This window comes from Fukomys damarensis, unplaced genomic scaffold (genome assembly GCF_012274545.1).
Source record: "Fukomys damarensis isolate Sample0158 unplaced genomic scaffold, DMR_v1.0_HiC HiC_scaffold_19, whole genome shotgun sequence".
Classification (NCBI taxonomy): domain Eukaryota; kingdom Metazoa; phylum Chordata; class Mammalia; order Rodentia; family Bathyergidae; genus Fukomys; species Fukomys damarensis.
In genome coordinates, this window is record NW_022900931.1 from 36,777,625 (window position 1) to 36,790,440 (window position 12,816).

Genomic DNA, 12,816 nt, shown 5'->3' on the forward strand with positions numbered 1-12,816 from the left:
ATATATAATAAGTATATATATATATTTTATGATAGCATCAAAATGTAAATAGTGAACATGGTGGATGATGTAGTTTCCTACAATGCAGAATAAATTTACTGTATTAACAAAGCAGATAGAACCAGAAACGTGTGTGCTATAATGGCTTTCTGCTCTGCTGTGTGCACGCCTTGTACAGTACATTTCGGGGCAAAAATCAAAGCCATGCACACATTAACATTCTCCAATATTAACATTTCCTAACATAAGCTTATGTGACAGGACATTCCAGGACTGTGGACGTTGACATCCAAGGTTGCTCAACCATTCAGTCCTTGTTTACTTGGCTGAGTTTCATCTGCATGGCTCACCAGTCTTGCGCACCAAAGTGTGGCGAATTCTGGAGAGTTTCTCAAGCCTTACGAAAGACCTCGTCCACGTTTATGAAAGACTAGACATGAAATATGCCTCTTCGATGGGACTAGCACTGTGAAATAGTCTTTTGCACTAGCTGAATATGTGCACATTAAATACATCTCATGGCCTGCTTCAGTGTCCCCAGCTGGCTCTGACCCTCCTTTGGGAAGTCACTTTATTACTAGGAAAATCCATTCGGCTTAGATGTGAGGATACATGTGGTGGATTCTTTCAAAAACTTGCCATTGGCGCTTGAGCTTGACTCCAAGACTTTTGAGGTGAATCCTCTTTCTCTGTGCCATAAATCTTTCCATGGAAATTCCTCCTGCCATTGTTAAAGTGGGAGAAGGTAGTGTAGACCAGCAGAGGAAAAAAACAAGATAGTTTGTGCTGAACACTTGGGCAAGTGAGAGAAAAGCTCAAAATGAGATCTGGTCTCAGCCTGACCCAAGGCAGCACTTGATACCAGACTTTCCTTATCGTACACAGCGGTTGTTCCAGGGCCTTCGTTCAGTTCAGTTCCCAGACATCTTCGGGCCGTTCTCTCTGCCTCAATGCTGCCATCTTGTGGATGGTCTCCACAGCTTGCAGCGTGAAGGCCCCCCTTTCTCTGAAGGAAACTGCTGCTTTTGTGTGCTTCTCATTGGAGGGGAGGAGTGGGTCTTGCGGAACCATGAGAATTTTGCCTGTAAAATTATCTTTATTATTTGATTACTTTTACCAAAACAAGTTTTTGCATATCAAGAATTTCATTTTTCCCCTATGCTTAAAAAGTCTAGCCCTCTTTAAAAACGAGGCTAAGTAAAAGAAAATCAGGCTGTGAGGTTTAACAAACACCACAGCAGATAGCACCGTGCAGGACCTACAGGCTAAATCATTCCTGCGTATCCATTCACGCTTTCTTCCCAGCTTCCAATGAAAGCGTTTTGAAGATTTAAAAATATGTAAATGGGTGGCTATTTAAGTGTGCTCTGGCTTTATACGACCTTGCATTGAGGTTTTAAGTGGATAGAATAATTTATATGTAAATTTGGAAATTCACTAAAAAAGCAGAAATGTATTCTCCAATTAATTGACCTGATGGAAAAGCTCAGAAGGAAAAAAAAAAATACATAATCCTAAGAAAATGCTTCAGAGACTTCTGACACTGAGGACCCAGAGCACTGGCGGCTGTGGCAGAAGAGAGCCTGCAGGGTAAGGGCGCGCTGCCAAGTCACAGCTCCAGACTTTCGAGGGCCACGGGTCAATCTCTAATAAGTTTCTCTGCACTGATGGACATCAGTCTCTGTGACTCATCCTCAAGAACAGAGAATCTTTCATATCAAATAGGGTGGAAGTAGACGAAATGCTGCAGAAACAATGTCAGCGTTTCGGAAAATAGCCTTCCTGGAAATTTCATGTAAACCCAGTTTGACAGGCGGTCCATAATGTTTTTAGAGCTGGATAAAATAAAGCATAATAATACTAAATGTGATTTTGCAAATATTTGGACATCCCTATACATCAGTTGGTTCCTTGGTAATCCTGGATTTTGCGGCTTTCCCAGAGTCTTTGAAACAGACATGAAGTTATAAAAATAGTGCTGTCCATGAATGTACTGAAGGCCTCTTTGACCCTGCGTGATGAAATCTTTCTCTGCTTGTCTCTTATTTTTCCCTTCCCGCTCACTGAAGAGTTTCCAACATATGGCTTTAACTGTGAGTTTGGCTGGGGCTCTCACAAGACGTTCTGTCACTGGGAACACGACAGCCAGGTGCAGCTCAAGTGGAGTGTGCTGACCAGCAAGACGGGCCCCATCCAGGACCACACAGGTACGGGGCGCGGGGGTGTCAGGGCTGACAGGTCCTCTGGGCGCCAGAGACTGGGTCCCCGGGAGGGTTCCCGCTGCTCTATCTAGGGAAATACGAAAATAAGATGAGTGTTCATGCCGCTCGTGTTGTAGTTTGGAATTTACAAGGCATCTTTCCCTGGTGGAGACAGGCTTCGGGCAAATGCTGGGAATGCTGAGGGCCGCACTGGACCACGGCGCCCTGCGCAAGGATGGGTGAATTCATGCTCGTTTTACCCTTTATCTGAGCTCTTCATTAATGACTCTTCGATCCATGCAATAGTATAAACAAGAGAAGGTATGGACATTATATGTACATAACTCTGCTGCAGCAATGATTTTAAATCATGGGAATCTGAGTTTATCGCTGTCATCTCCGACTCGAGATTAATTAGCTCTGTCATCGCTGATTCTGGATTAATTTATGTCTGCGTGCATATTATGCCATGCTGTTTATTTTACAACAAAGAAACGAGTAAGCCTCACACTACTCATCAGAGTAGACCCAGATGTGGAGGTGAGCCAGGTAGGGTGAGATTTGTATTCTCCTAAGGAGAGATCTTTTAAATCTGGCCCATTTCTGAGCAGGCAGAACCCTCCCCACACCCCAGCTCACAGCCCAGCCCACCTCCAGCTTTATTTCCTGCTTTATTAATCGGTGGCGGAGGGCAGGAGTTGGGGAACAGAGGGAGTTGGCAGTTGCTCGGTATGCTCTTTATTCCACCCACACCCTGTTTTCACCCTAGAAACTTCATCACCATATAAAAAATCAGCAGTGTCCTGCCAAAAAAATCACACGCACACACACACACACACACACACACACACACACACACACGCAGACACGCGCAACCCTACTTCCCTACTCTTCTCGGTGATGCAGCGCACTGCTCCCTTCAGTAATGGCTTCCCCAAAGGTCCCCAGGGGAGCACCTGTGATGCTGTGAAATCCCAGTGTGTTCTCCCCGTACTGCTGCCCAGGACCCGGGTCCGTGGTCTGACAGCCGGCAGAGTGCACTTCACGCCTTTCCCGCTTTGTTGTTTCCTTTTTCTCAGCGAACAGGACCATTAAATAGGTTGAATAGGCCTCCTTCCACCGAGGCTACCTCCCTGCCTAATGAGAATGACAAGGAAATTGGATAAAATTGGACTCCTTCAATTCTGAGACACTTTCCATTGAATCTCAAGACAAGCAGTTTTAGAAAACTTAAAATACTTTGACTGTAAATGGCACCATACATATAAATGGCATCAAATTAACTAAATGCAATTAGCTGAAATGAAAGCAGTAATGGTGGAAAAATGGATGCAAAGTGAAGGAAAGTGGCTCAGTAGGATCTGACATTCAAAGGAGGTTAAAAGCTATGTTAGCCAGAGACAAAAGCTAAAAGGCTTACAGAAGTAAAGTGCTAATTGAGAAAATGAAGACAGAGTTCTTGACCCAGAGCTGTGATAAAAACCCCTGAAAGGGAAAAATATCAGCACTTTATGTGTTGGGGCGTCCAAAAAGGAGGGCTTGTCTCAGATGAGCCGCTGAGACGTGTGATTCCTTCAGAAGGATTTGCCTCCTTTGTTCTCCAGCCACCCAGATTTACTTGGCTGCCATGCTAGGTCTGCCTGGACTAGGAAGAGTGTCTGAGGTACGAGAAGTGCAGTCATCTGAGAGAAGCAGGCAGCCTTGGTCTGCTAGGCAGGGACTTATTAAGGGGAGCCGGTGTGGATGAGAGGAGCTCACACACACGGCCTGCATCGGGGAGTAGGTGGCACTTTCTGATAATATTGTTTGGAGCTTCGCAAATCGAACATTGCAGCTTTATAATCGCCTCCATATGGGTGAAATATTCAGTTCTGAATTTAAAGGAAGCCCACTTGGCTTTCTGTTTCTGACCTCTAAAAATGCAGCTGAGTTCTTCTTATAGAACATTCCTCAAATCCAGCTTCTTTGCTAAAGATTTAGGAGGGAAAGAAGCCGGATTTCTGGTGCCTGTCATAGCATAGCTCTTTAACATGGCCGATGCTACGCAGGGCACCAGAAATTCAGGTACAGTTACCTCTCTGTGTCCACTGGTACCACACCCATGGGTTTAATTAACCTCAGACCAAAATCGTCCACAAAGAAAAATTGCATCCCAGGGCCGGGGATTTAGCTCAGGGGTTCGGTGGCCTGCCTTGCAAGCACAAGGACCCAAGTTCAATCCCTGATACCAAAAAAAAAAAAAAATTAAAAGAAAGAAAAATTGCATCTCCACTGAACATGACAGACTTTTCTTGTCATTATTCCCAAACAATACAGCACAACCACTATTTACATAGCATTTACATTGTGTTAGGTATTACAGGTAACATAGAGATCTTCTAAAGCATAGGGAGGAAGTGTGTAGGTTATACATGAATTCAGAACTGAGTCCCTCTGTAGCCACAGGAGTTTGGCCCCAGGTATTCATGTCCCTTGTATAAAATGGCATCACATTTGCATCAAACATACCCACATCCTCTTGTATACTTTATAGCATGTCTAGATTACTCATAATACATAACGTCTTATAAACATTGTGTGAATAGCATTTATCATGATACTGATGGAGGGGTGGCACATGATACAATACATATATGTATTTGGTCTGAGTTTATCTGAGTCCATGGATTTGGGACTCATGGATTTGAAGGGCCAACTGTACTATACCACTGTGTCTAAGAGGATTGAGCTGGGTTTTGTATCCCTGGGGTTCTGTAGCCAATGCCCTACAGACCCTCAGGGACAGCTGCCTAAAGCAGGATGTCCTGACCCCTGGGGACCTCATAGGCTGCTTGTGGATGTGAAGCCCTCCCGTGCAGCTGGGCAGGGGCATTCTGTAGCAGAGGAGAGCAGCAATTGGTAAAAAGTAATGCAGGAGGAGTCAGAGAGTGAGGTCTTGTCCTAGGGGCCAGCTGATCCAGCCTTGTTTTCATGGGTTACAAGTGGGGTGGTTTGAAAATACATTTCCATGCAACATTTAGGTTTATGGCATTAGTGCTGTGAAAAAAAGCATGGATAGGCTAGAGGCAGTGGAGAGGCAATGAGGAATTTTAAGCAAAGGTCTCACAGGAGCACATTGCTAGAAGGCCGCAGGGGCAGCAGGACTCTGCTGTGAAATGCTTTTCCAGAAGCCTTCCTCTCTTGCCCATCAAGGGTTCCTCCTGACTGCCTGTTCTCCAGCCAGCCTAGAGGAACTTTGGGTAATAGGTTCAGTAGATGTTTTCTTTCTGCAGCGAGGCCAACTTCAGCCTTTTCCCACGAGACTCAGGGAGCAGGGGTGAGGGGTGTATTTTTCGGTGGCTGGGTCACACAAGCAGGTGACTGCAGCTTGCTAAATTACTAGGGCTGAAGAAATCCTAGGAGTGATGAAATCAGCTGGGACAAACAGTCCTCTGCAAAGGGGGAGAGAGCAAGAGAGAGATGACCAGTGGCACCTCCGTCCTACTGGCCTTGTGACTTGTTTCCATACTACTTTCATGGTTTTCCCCATTGGTTTTAATAAGAATGTTCTGGCGGAAGTTGGTGGGCAGCCAGGTAAGGGAGAAAAATGCTGTCTGACAGCCTACCCACTTCCGCATGGACGGTGTTGATACAGTCAGACACAAGGATGAGTTCCATATATGCACAGAGAGAAGGTGCCTCATGGATACGCAGGTCTCTAGGGCAGCATGCAAAGCAGCTCACTGCCCACTGAGGCCTGGGCATTACATTCACACTTACATCAGGTGAGGCATTGGAGCTGCTGATTTCTATTTGCAGAATAAACAGTGAAATAAGAATCGTGTTTAGACCAGGTGGAGGCAAGAGAAAATGCTCCTGGGGGTGGATAATTAAAGTGAAGCCAAAAGTCAGCCCTCATGGCTCAGAAGTGTCCACCTTACCAAACTGCTGCGTGCTAATTCTAATGAGCCTTGAAAGTGCAACCCTGCTTCTCCTGGAACCAGAAGCCCCTCGAAGAAAAGCAGGGCTCTCAGCTGAAACGGAAGCTCTTGGGTGTGTTTGAGGAATTCTTAAAACCTTAACATACACTACAGGAATGACGGATTTGGAAAGAAGCTTGATGGCTTGTTTGGGGGAAATGTTAAGTGTATAATTATCAAGCAGTCTAGTGACCAAAGCTCCATCACTCCTCCAGGAGTCCGGCGATTCAGAAGATGCATAAGGAATCATCTAAATTAGTCCATTCAACACCCGTGTTCACGAGAGGCCCCCCGAAGCTGTCTTAGAATCACACCAGAATAGCTTTTCCAAGCAGTCCGACACTTTCTGCTCTGCGTAGAAAGGCTGGGCCTCCAGTCTGCCTTTGATGGTGGTCAGGTGATGGGTGCATAATGATTTTCTAGACTGGGGCTTCCCAGTCAAACTCCACTCAGAAGCGTGGAGTAGGCCACAGGTGCCCCCCACATTCTCCTGCACACCCCTGTTGCCACCGCCTCTCTGGTGCTGGGCGCTTGGCTCAGGGGAAGGATTCTGGTTGGTGGAACTTGAAGGAGATGAAGTTGTTGCCCTGTGCTCAGCCACTCTCCCTAACACCGCTTTTTGCCACAGCAGGAGATGGCAACTTCATCTACTCCCAAGCTGACGAAAATCAGAAGGGCAAGGTGGCCCGCCTGGTGAGCCCTGTGGTTTATTCCCAGAACTCTGCCCACTGCATGACCTTCTGGTACCACATGTCTGGGTCCCACGTCGGCACCCTGAGAGTCAAACTGCGCTACCAGAAGCCAGAGGAGTACGACCAGCTGGTCTGGATGGCCATCGGACACCAAGGCGACCACTGGAAGGAAGGGCGTGTCTTGCTCCACAAGTCTCTGAAGCTTTACCAGGTATGAGCTTCCCTAGGCAGGGGTAGCTGTGCTGAAGATGATCCAGATGAGACGCAGATACTTCCAACAGTCACTTCCTGTGTCTCCCAAACCTGAGCTATTAGCTGCCCTGCTGACCGGCTCCATAGCATGTTTCTGGGTCTCCTAGATTACAGAATAGACCAACTTGCTGAGAAAGGAGGGGACATGCCTTTTTGTAATCTATTTCTGAGCCGTTATGAGGTGTCACTCTTTTTATTTGCTGCATCTCCCCTGTTTTAACCTCCGCATGATAAAGAGAATGTGAGGAGAAGTTTCATGCCCTCGCCAGGCAGCTGATATGGATTAATGCAGGAGGTGCGTGGTTACCCACCATCTCACGAGGTGAATTATGGGCCATGGCTTCAGCTGGGCGAGCATTTGCAAACAGTGCTATTTGGGATGAGCATTTAAATACTGTGAAATGCTTTCATTTTGTCAGGTGATTTTCGAGGGCGAAATCGGAAAAGGAAACCTTGGTGGGATTGCAGTGGACGACATTAGTATCAATAACCACATTTCTCAAGAAGACTGTGCGAGTGAGTATACGTTTGATGTAGAAACCAGTGGCACTCATGCCCAGGGCAAGGTTCTTTCCATGTGGCTGTCTGTGTCTTGCTCATCTGAGACCTAAAGTTTCCACGTGGGTTTCGATATACGAAACTCATATTCTGGTGTGACAGGGCATAAATCAATTCCACTGACCTTAACCTACTACATCACCTAATCTAGTCCATGTAGAATGGCTGGCTGATACCTGCAAAACTTTATAAATAAATGTGGAATCCAAAGGCCATAGCACAACAGAAAGATTTATTTTACAAGTTAATCTGGCATACCAAAATATTTTGATGAGAAGAGGAAAGCTCAGACATCTGGATAGTTCCAAATATCTTGAGTGTGTAAACAGAACAGCAGGCTTTTGAAAATTTTGATCACAGTGAATTTAATTAAGATTACATTGTTAATGAATCATAGAAAACAACATTCTTTGCTTTCTTACAAATAAGTAGTCGTTTCTCACTCTAAAGATAGCTGAAATGACTTAAAAGAATAAATGGAATGCAGAGACTTTGTCTAGGATTTCAGAGTTGGTCTTTATGGGCCTGGTACTATACAGATACAAATATGACATTGAAAACCAATTCATATTCCCTAGTTCTTGATATATAATTACAAATAGTATCACTAATGACAGTGTAATAGCACAGAAATTAGTCTTAAGCGCCATTTGCTACAGTTAAACTTTTGTTATATATCATTATATAATAGAATGTTAATTATAACAAGACGGAATAAGCCTATTGGGCAAATTTAGGACAAAGGAAGCCTGTTGGCTGTAATGGGCTCTTGGTCATTTCAGCAACTTAAAGAGCTTCTATTATACAATATATATAATCCCCAATCCTGTTGGCTGTAATGGGCTCTTGGTCATTTCAGCAACTTAAAGAGCTTCTATTATACAATATATATGTAATCCCCAAAGTGGTAATAATTTGATAAGGTCAATTGAAGAAATTTGAAAAAAAAAAAACCTTGAATAAAGGTCTGCTTTGCATTCTCTGCAAAGAAATCTCTTTATTTCTGGCTGCTTAGCAAATCCTTGCCCCAAAAATGATATAGTTTAATATTTCAATTGCGACTCCTTTACAAATTACCCCATCCAAGTCTGTCCTGCAGTGTCTCTTGTGCAGTTACACAGTGTGTGGGATCCCCTCCCATCTGAGCATGATGATTTGATGTTTGGGGGTGGGGGGTTGAGAGCAAACTCCACAAACTAAAACAAAGAAGTAAAATTCAGTTCAGTTCAACAGAGGTTAGCTGCATGCAGAGCAGCACACTCAGGGAATGCAGATGAAAAGAACTCCTCAAGCCTCGCCCCTTTCCTGTGATTTTCTGCCTAACAACAGCAGGAGCTGCCCACCAGGCATTGTAGTGGGAAGGTCGCAAGTGGAGCTCCAGTGAATCATACACACATGTCTGCACCTACACAGAGATGTTAAAGATAATACACTGTTCAACAAGTACACATTCCTGAGCATCCAGCCATGGAAGCATTAAGAGTCTCCACTAGCATCCATTCATTGACACAGCAAGTATTTATTAAAACATCTATTATGTGCTTGAATCTATTCTAAATACCACAGACCACCAGGAACAAAGTGCTCAAAACTCCCTCTGTATCAGTCCCATGAGGGACACTGGGATTAAACTTGTTCCATAGCATAAACTTGTTCTTAGTGCATTAATTTGTGCATTGCCATTTAGTGATACAGAGGATACTGGCTCTTGTGTCAAAGAATGGATGTGCTATTTGGAAAGCCAAATTAACAACCCCCCAAGGTAGGAAGACATTCTCTGCATACTGCAGCCCAGTAGCCATGGGTCCAAGCCCACCTCTGTCCCCTATTTTCTTCAGACTGTTCCCATATTCTACCATGTTCTCTTCTCAAACAACATGTTCTGCCAACAGCCATACTACCTGGGTTTCCATGTGATGCCCAAAAGGAAGTGTCCTGCGCCCATGTCACTGACTTCATGATCATTGTACAGGGGTTTTCTGTCACTGAAGAGAGTCATTTTCTGCATTCAGAGCACACTAAAACCTCCAAAGGAATTCCCACAGAGGCACATCTTACACACGTGTGCTTGTGTGCAAAAGCCTGGGTAGGTTGTGTGGAGTGCATTTCATTGACCATTCAAATATCTCCTTTCGATTTTGTTTGGCTTGTCAGAACCAGATGACCTGGATAAAAAGAATACGGAAACTAAAATCGATGAAACAGGTAAAATTGCTGACTGCTTTTCATATTTCCTGTGGCTTTCATGTTTGTGAAGAAATGTCCATACCCTGATGTGTCGGAGCAGTTCAGTAAAATAAACATGTGTGTCAGGACCGGGGCAGGGGCGGTGCTGAGGATTGGCTTTGGTCGCCCACGCTGCCCATAAAATGTGGGCAACTCTGACAGGACAGCTGGGGTATGCAGTTGAGTCTTCCCCGGTCTGAGCTTTAATTCTGAAATCAAGTAAAACATTCTTACTTTATTGTTGTGCAAACTAGTGAAGATTATTTTCCTACAATAATTCAAAACCGACTCAGATTTTTGTGCCGGGTTGATGCCCATGTAAGATCCTTCAAGGATTAGAGCCCAATATTTCTGATAACCCATTGTGTTTGTTCCCTCTATTCCATCTTTCTCAATTTGCTCATGGGGGTGAAAACAGCGTTGGTGAGGACTTACTGAGGAGCTAGCATGTTCTGCACACTTCGCACCTATTATCTGGCTGAGCTCTCATGGAGCTGTTCACCCCTATTTTACAACAAAAGAGGCTTAAGGGATGCAGCTAATTAGGGGCTGGCCTTGGACTTGCGTCTCATTTACTTAGAAATGTGTTTCATTGGATCCCGGTCTGAGATCAGATGCAAGACATTTCATCGATCTCAAGCCTGGCGTTATTTATTCGCAGAAGCCTCTGCACCTTGTGGCCAGCCCTGTGGGTCCTTAGACACCTGCCCCAAATCACCCTCTGTTGCCATCGGAAATGTAACCTACTCTGTGGACTCGATAGATAAACATACCGTGGTGTTCTCGCAAATATTAGCACATTCCCCAGTCCACACAGCTCTCGGTGAACTTTATTAGGAGCTGTTTCAGAACACTGTTTCAGCAGGGGAGAGACTATTAGTATGCCTCCGAGGCCTGCTTCCCCTGTTTCCAGGCGCACCGAGGATATTCGCTGATCAGAACACGGTTGAGTAAGTCAACACCACGCGTGCCACCCATGAACCTTTGAGTCCGGGTCCCAGGTACTGAGGCTCAACGCTCCCGTATTCATTGCTCCCGCCCCACTCTAAGCAAAGCGAGTGCCCGCTGTGTCAGCTGCACAGCCATCTGGTCACCTCCAGTGCGTCTTCCCTTTGGCTGGTAGGGCCGCAGCTCCTTAGTTTGAACCCCACACTTCAGATCAGGGAGCGCTCCCTTGCTCTGTCCCCGGGTGAAGCTGCAGTAGACTTAGGGAAAGCTTGCCTGACTTAACAGGGCAAGCACAGGGGTGGGTTCTCCACTCGGGACAGGGAATGTGTGTGCAGGAACACAGAAGTCTCCCTGGTGCCAGTCTGGGGTCAGGCACTGCCCGGGACGTGGTGAGCCTCTCTCCCCACTGAACACTGCATTTTGCCCAGGGCCACAAGCATAGATGACAGCCTAGCACAGAGTTCATCGCGTGGAGTCTGATTCAACCAGAACTAGGGGGGGGGGCTCGGTTCCCACGTGCTGAGCCATGGGCCCCAGTCCGGGCTCCCCCACCTCCCCACCACGAGTCCGGTCGGCAGGCGTAGGTGGGGCTGTGACCGGGCCACTTTGTCTTTTCCTCCACCTCTGTCTGCCCTCACCTGGTGCAGCCACCCACAGTGATCACAGAGCCACTCTTCTGTCTGCAGGGAGCACCCCAGGATACCAGGGCGAGGGAGAAGGCGACAAGAACATCTCCCGGAAGCCAGGCAACGTGCTGAAGACCTTGGACCCTATCCTCATCACCATCATCGCCATGAGTGCCCTGGGGGTCCTGCTGGGGGCCGTGTGTGGGGTCGTGCTCTACTGTGCCTGCTGGCACAACGGGATGTCCGAGAGAAACCTGTCTGCCCTGGAGAACTACAACTTCGAACTCGTGGACGGCGTGAAGTTGAAAAAGGACAAACTGAACACACAGAGCTCCTATTCGGAAGCATGAAGCCGGGCGGAGGAGGGAAGTGGAGGACGTGACGGAGCGAGCGGGGGACGGTCATCCGCTCTCGTGGACAGGCTGGACAGTGCGGTGATGACACTGAGCCAGGCTTTTCTCAGGAGCTTCGATGCGCGCGGCCGACAGACGGGGACGGTGAGCTGTGCTGGCGATCGCAGTCAAGTACAGTCGGCTTCTTCTGTTGGTTCCTTTTGAATAATCAGATGCCGGTGTTGCGACCAAGCGTGACGGACTTGAGCGACTCATTTCCACTCTCCCTGCCTCGCCCCTTCCCCCTCTCCCTCTGATGGCTTCTTTTTGGAAACTGCAGAATCCAAGATGCTGGCGCCAAGTGTATTCCGAGGGGTCCCTCCGGTGGACATTCATTCAACTGGTCGCCAGTGCCCAGAATATCTCAGCCTCGCCGCCCTCAGCGGACTCCCAAAGTCAGTCCCGTGCGTAATCACCCACGCGTGCAGAGAAGAAGGATCGGGTGTTTTATTTTCAAAGCACTGTAGCCTCCATACCGATACCGCACGTCAGCTCTGTTTATGAAGCAATACCGTCCCATTTTCTTGATGTTCTCCAGTGTTTTACTAAACCCCGTGCTTGTGAACGCCATACAGGAAACGGTGCCGTCACCAAACTCCGCGGGCAACTGACTGGGTGTACTGCTGACGACCAGGACAGAAACCCTTGGCACTGGCTCTCTGTGTCCTCTCAAGTGCCTTTTCGTTTGTACTGGTTCATTGTGTGACATTGGCGACCCACGCTGTTTCCTGCCGGGGAAGGCCCTCCTCTTTCACGGAACCCTGGTGACCCACTGACTAGGAAGAAAGTATATTTTAGTGCGAGACGTCAGCCCCCAGGAAGGCAAGGGCTTGAAGACTTGGCACCGTGGCTTAATCGTTCTGCTTTTTCTGTGGTTCAATTCCATGTCTCTTGACCCTTTTGTATAAAGCTGCAATATTCTCTCCTGTCGTTCTTTCATATGGAATGTATTTTCAAATGTA

The 12,816-nt window shown here is 46.7% G+C and overlaps 1 protein-coding gene across 1 annotated transcript in view; it reads left to right on the top strand.

Annotated features, from left to right (window-relative positions):
• Nrp1 (neuropilin 1) overlaps positions 1 to 12,810 on the top strand; it is a 141,489-nt gene extending 128,679 nt beyond the window's left edge. Inside the window, exons 13-17 of the mRNA XM_019206154.2 lie at positions 2,070 to 2,207; positions 6,789 to 7,063; positions 7,524 to 7,620; positions 9,817 to 9,867; positions 11,523 to 12,810. Of these exons, the coding sequence (XP_019061699.2) occupies positions 2,070 to 2,207; positions 6,789 to 7,063; positions 7,524 to 7,620; positions 9,817 to 9,867; positions 11,523 to 11,812 (851 nt within the window). The 3' untranslated portion in view covers positions 11,813 to 12,810. The remainder of the gene's footprint in view (positions 1 to 2,069; positions 2,208 to 6,788; positions 7,064 to 7,523; positions 7,621 to 9,816; positions 9,868 to 11,522) is intronic.
• The last annotated feature ends 6 nt before the right edge of the window (positions 12,811 to 12,816 follow it).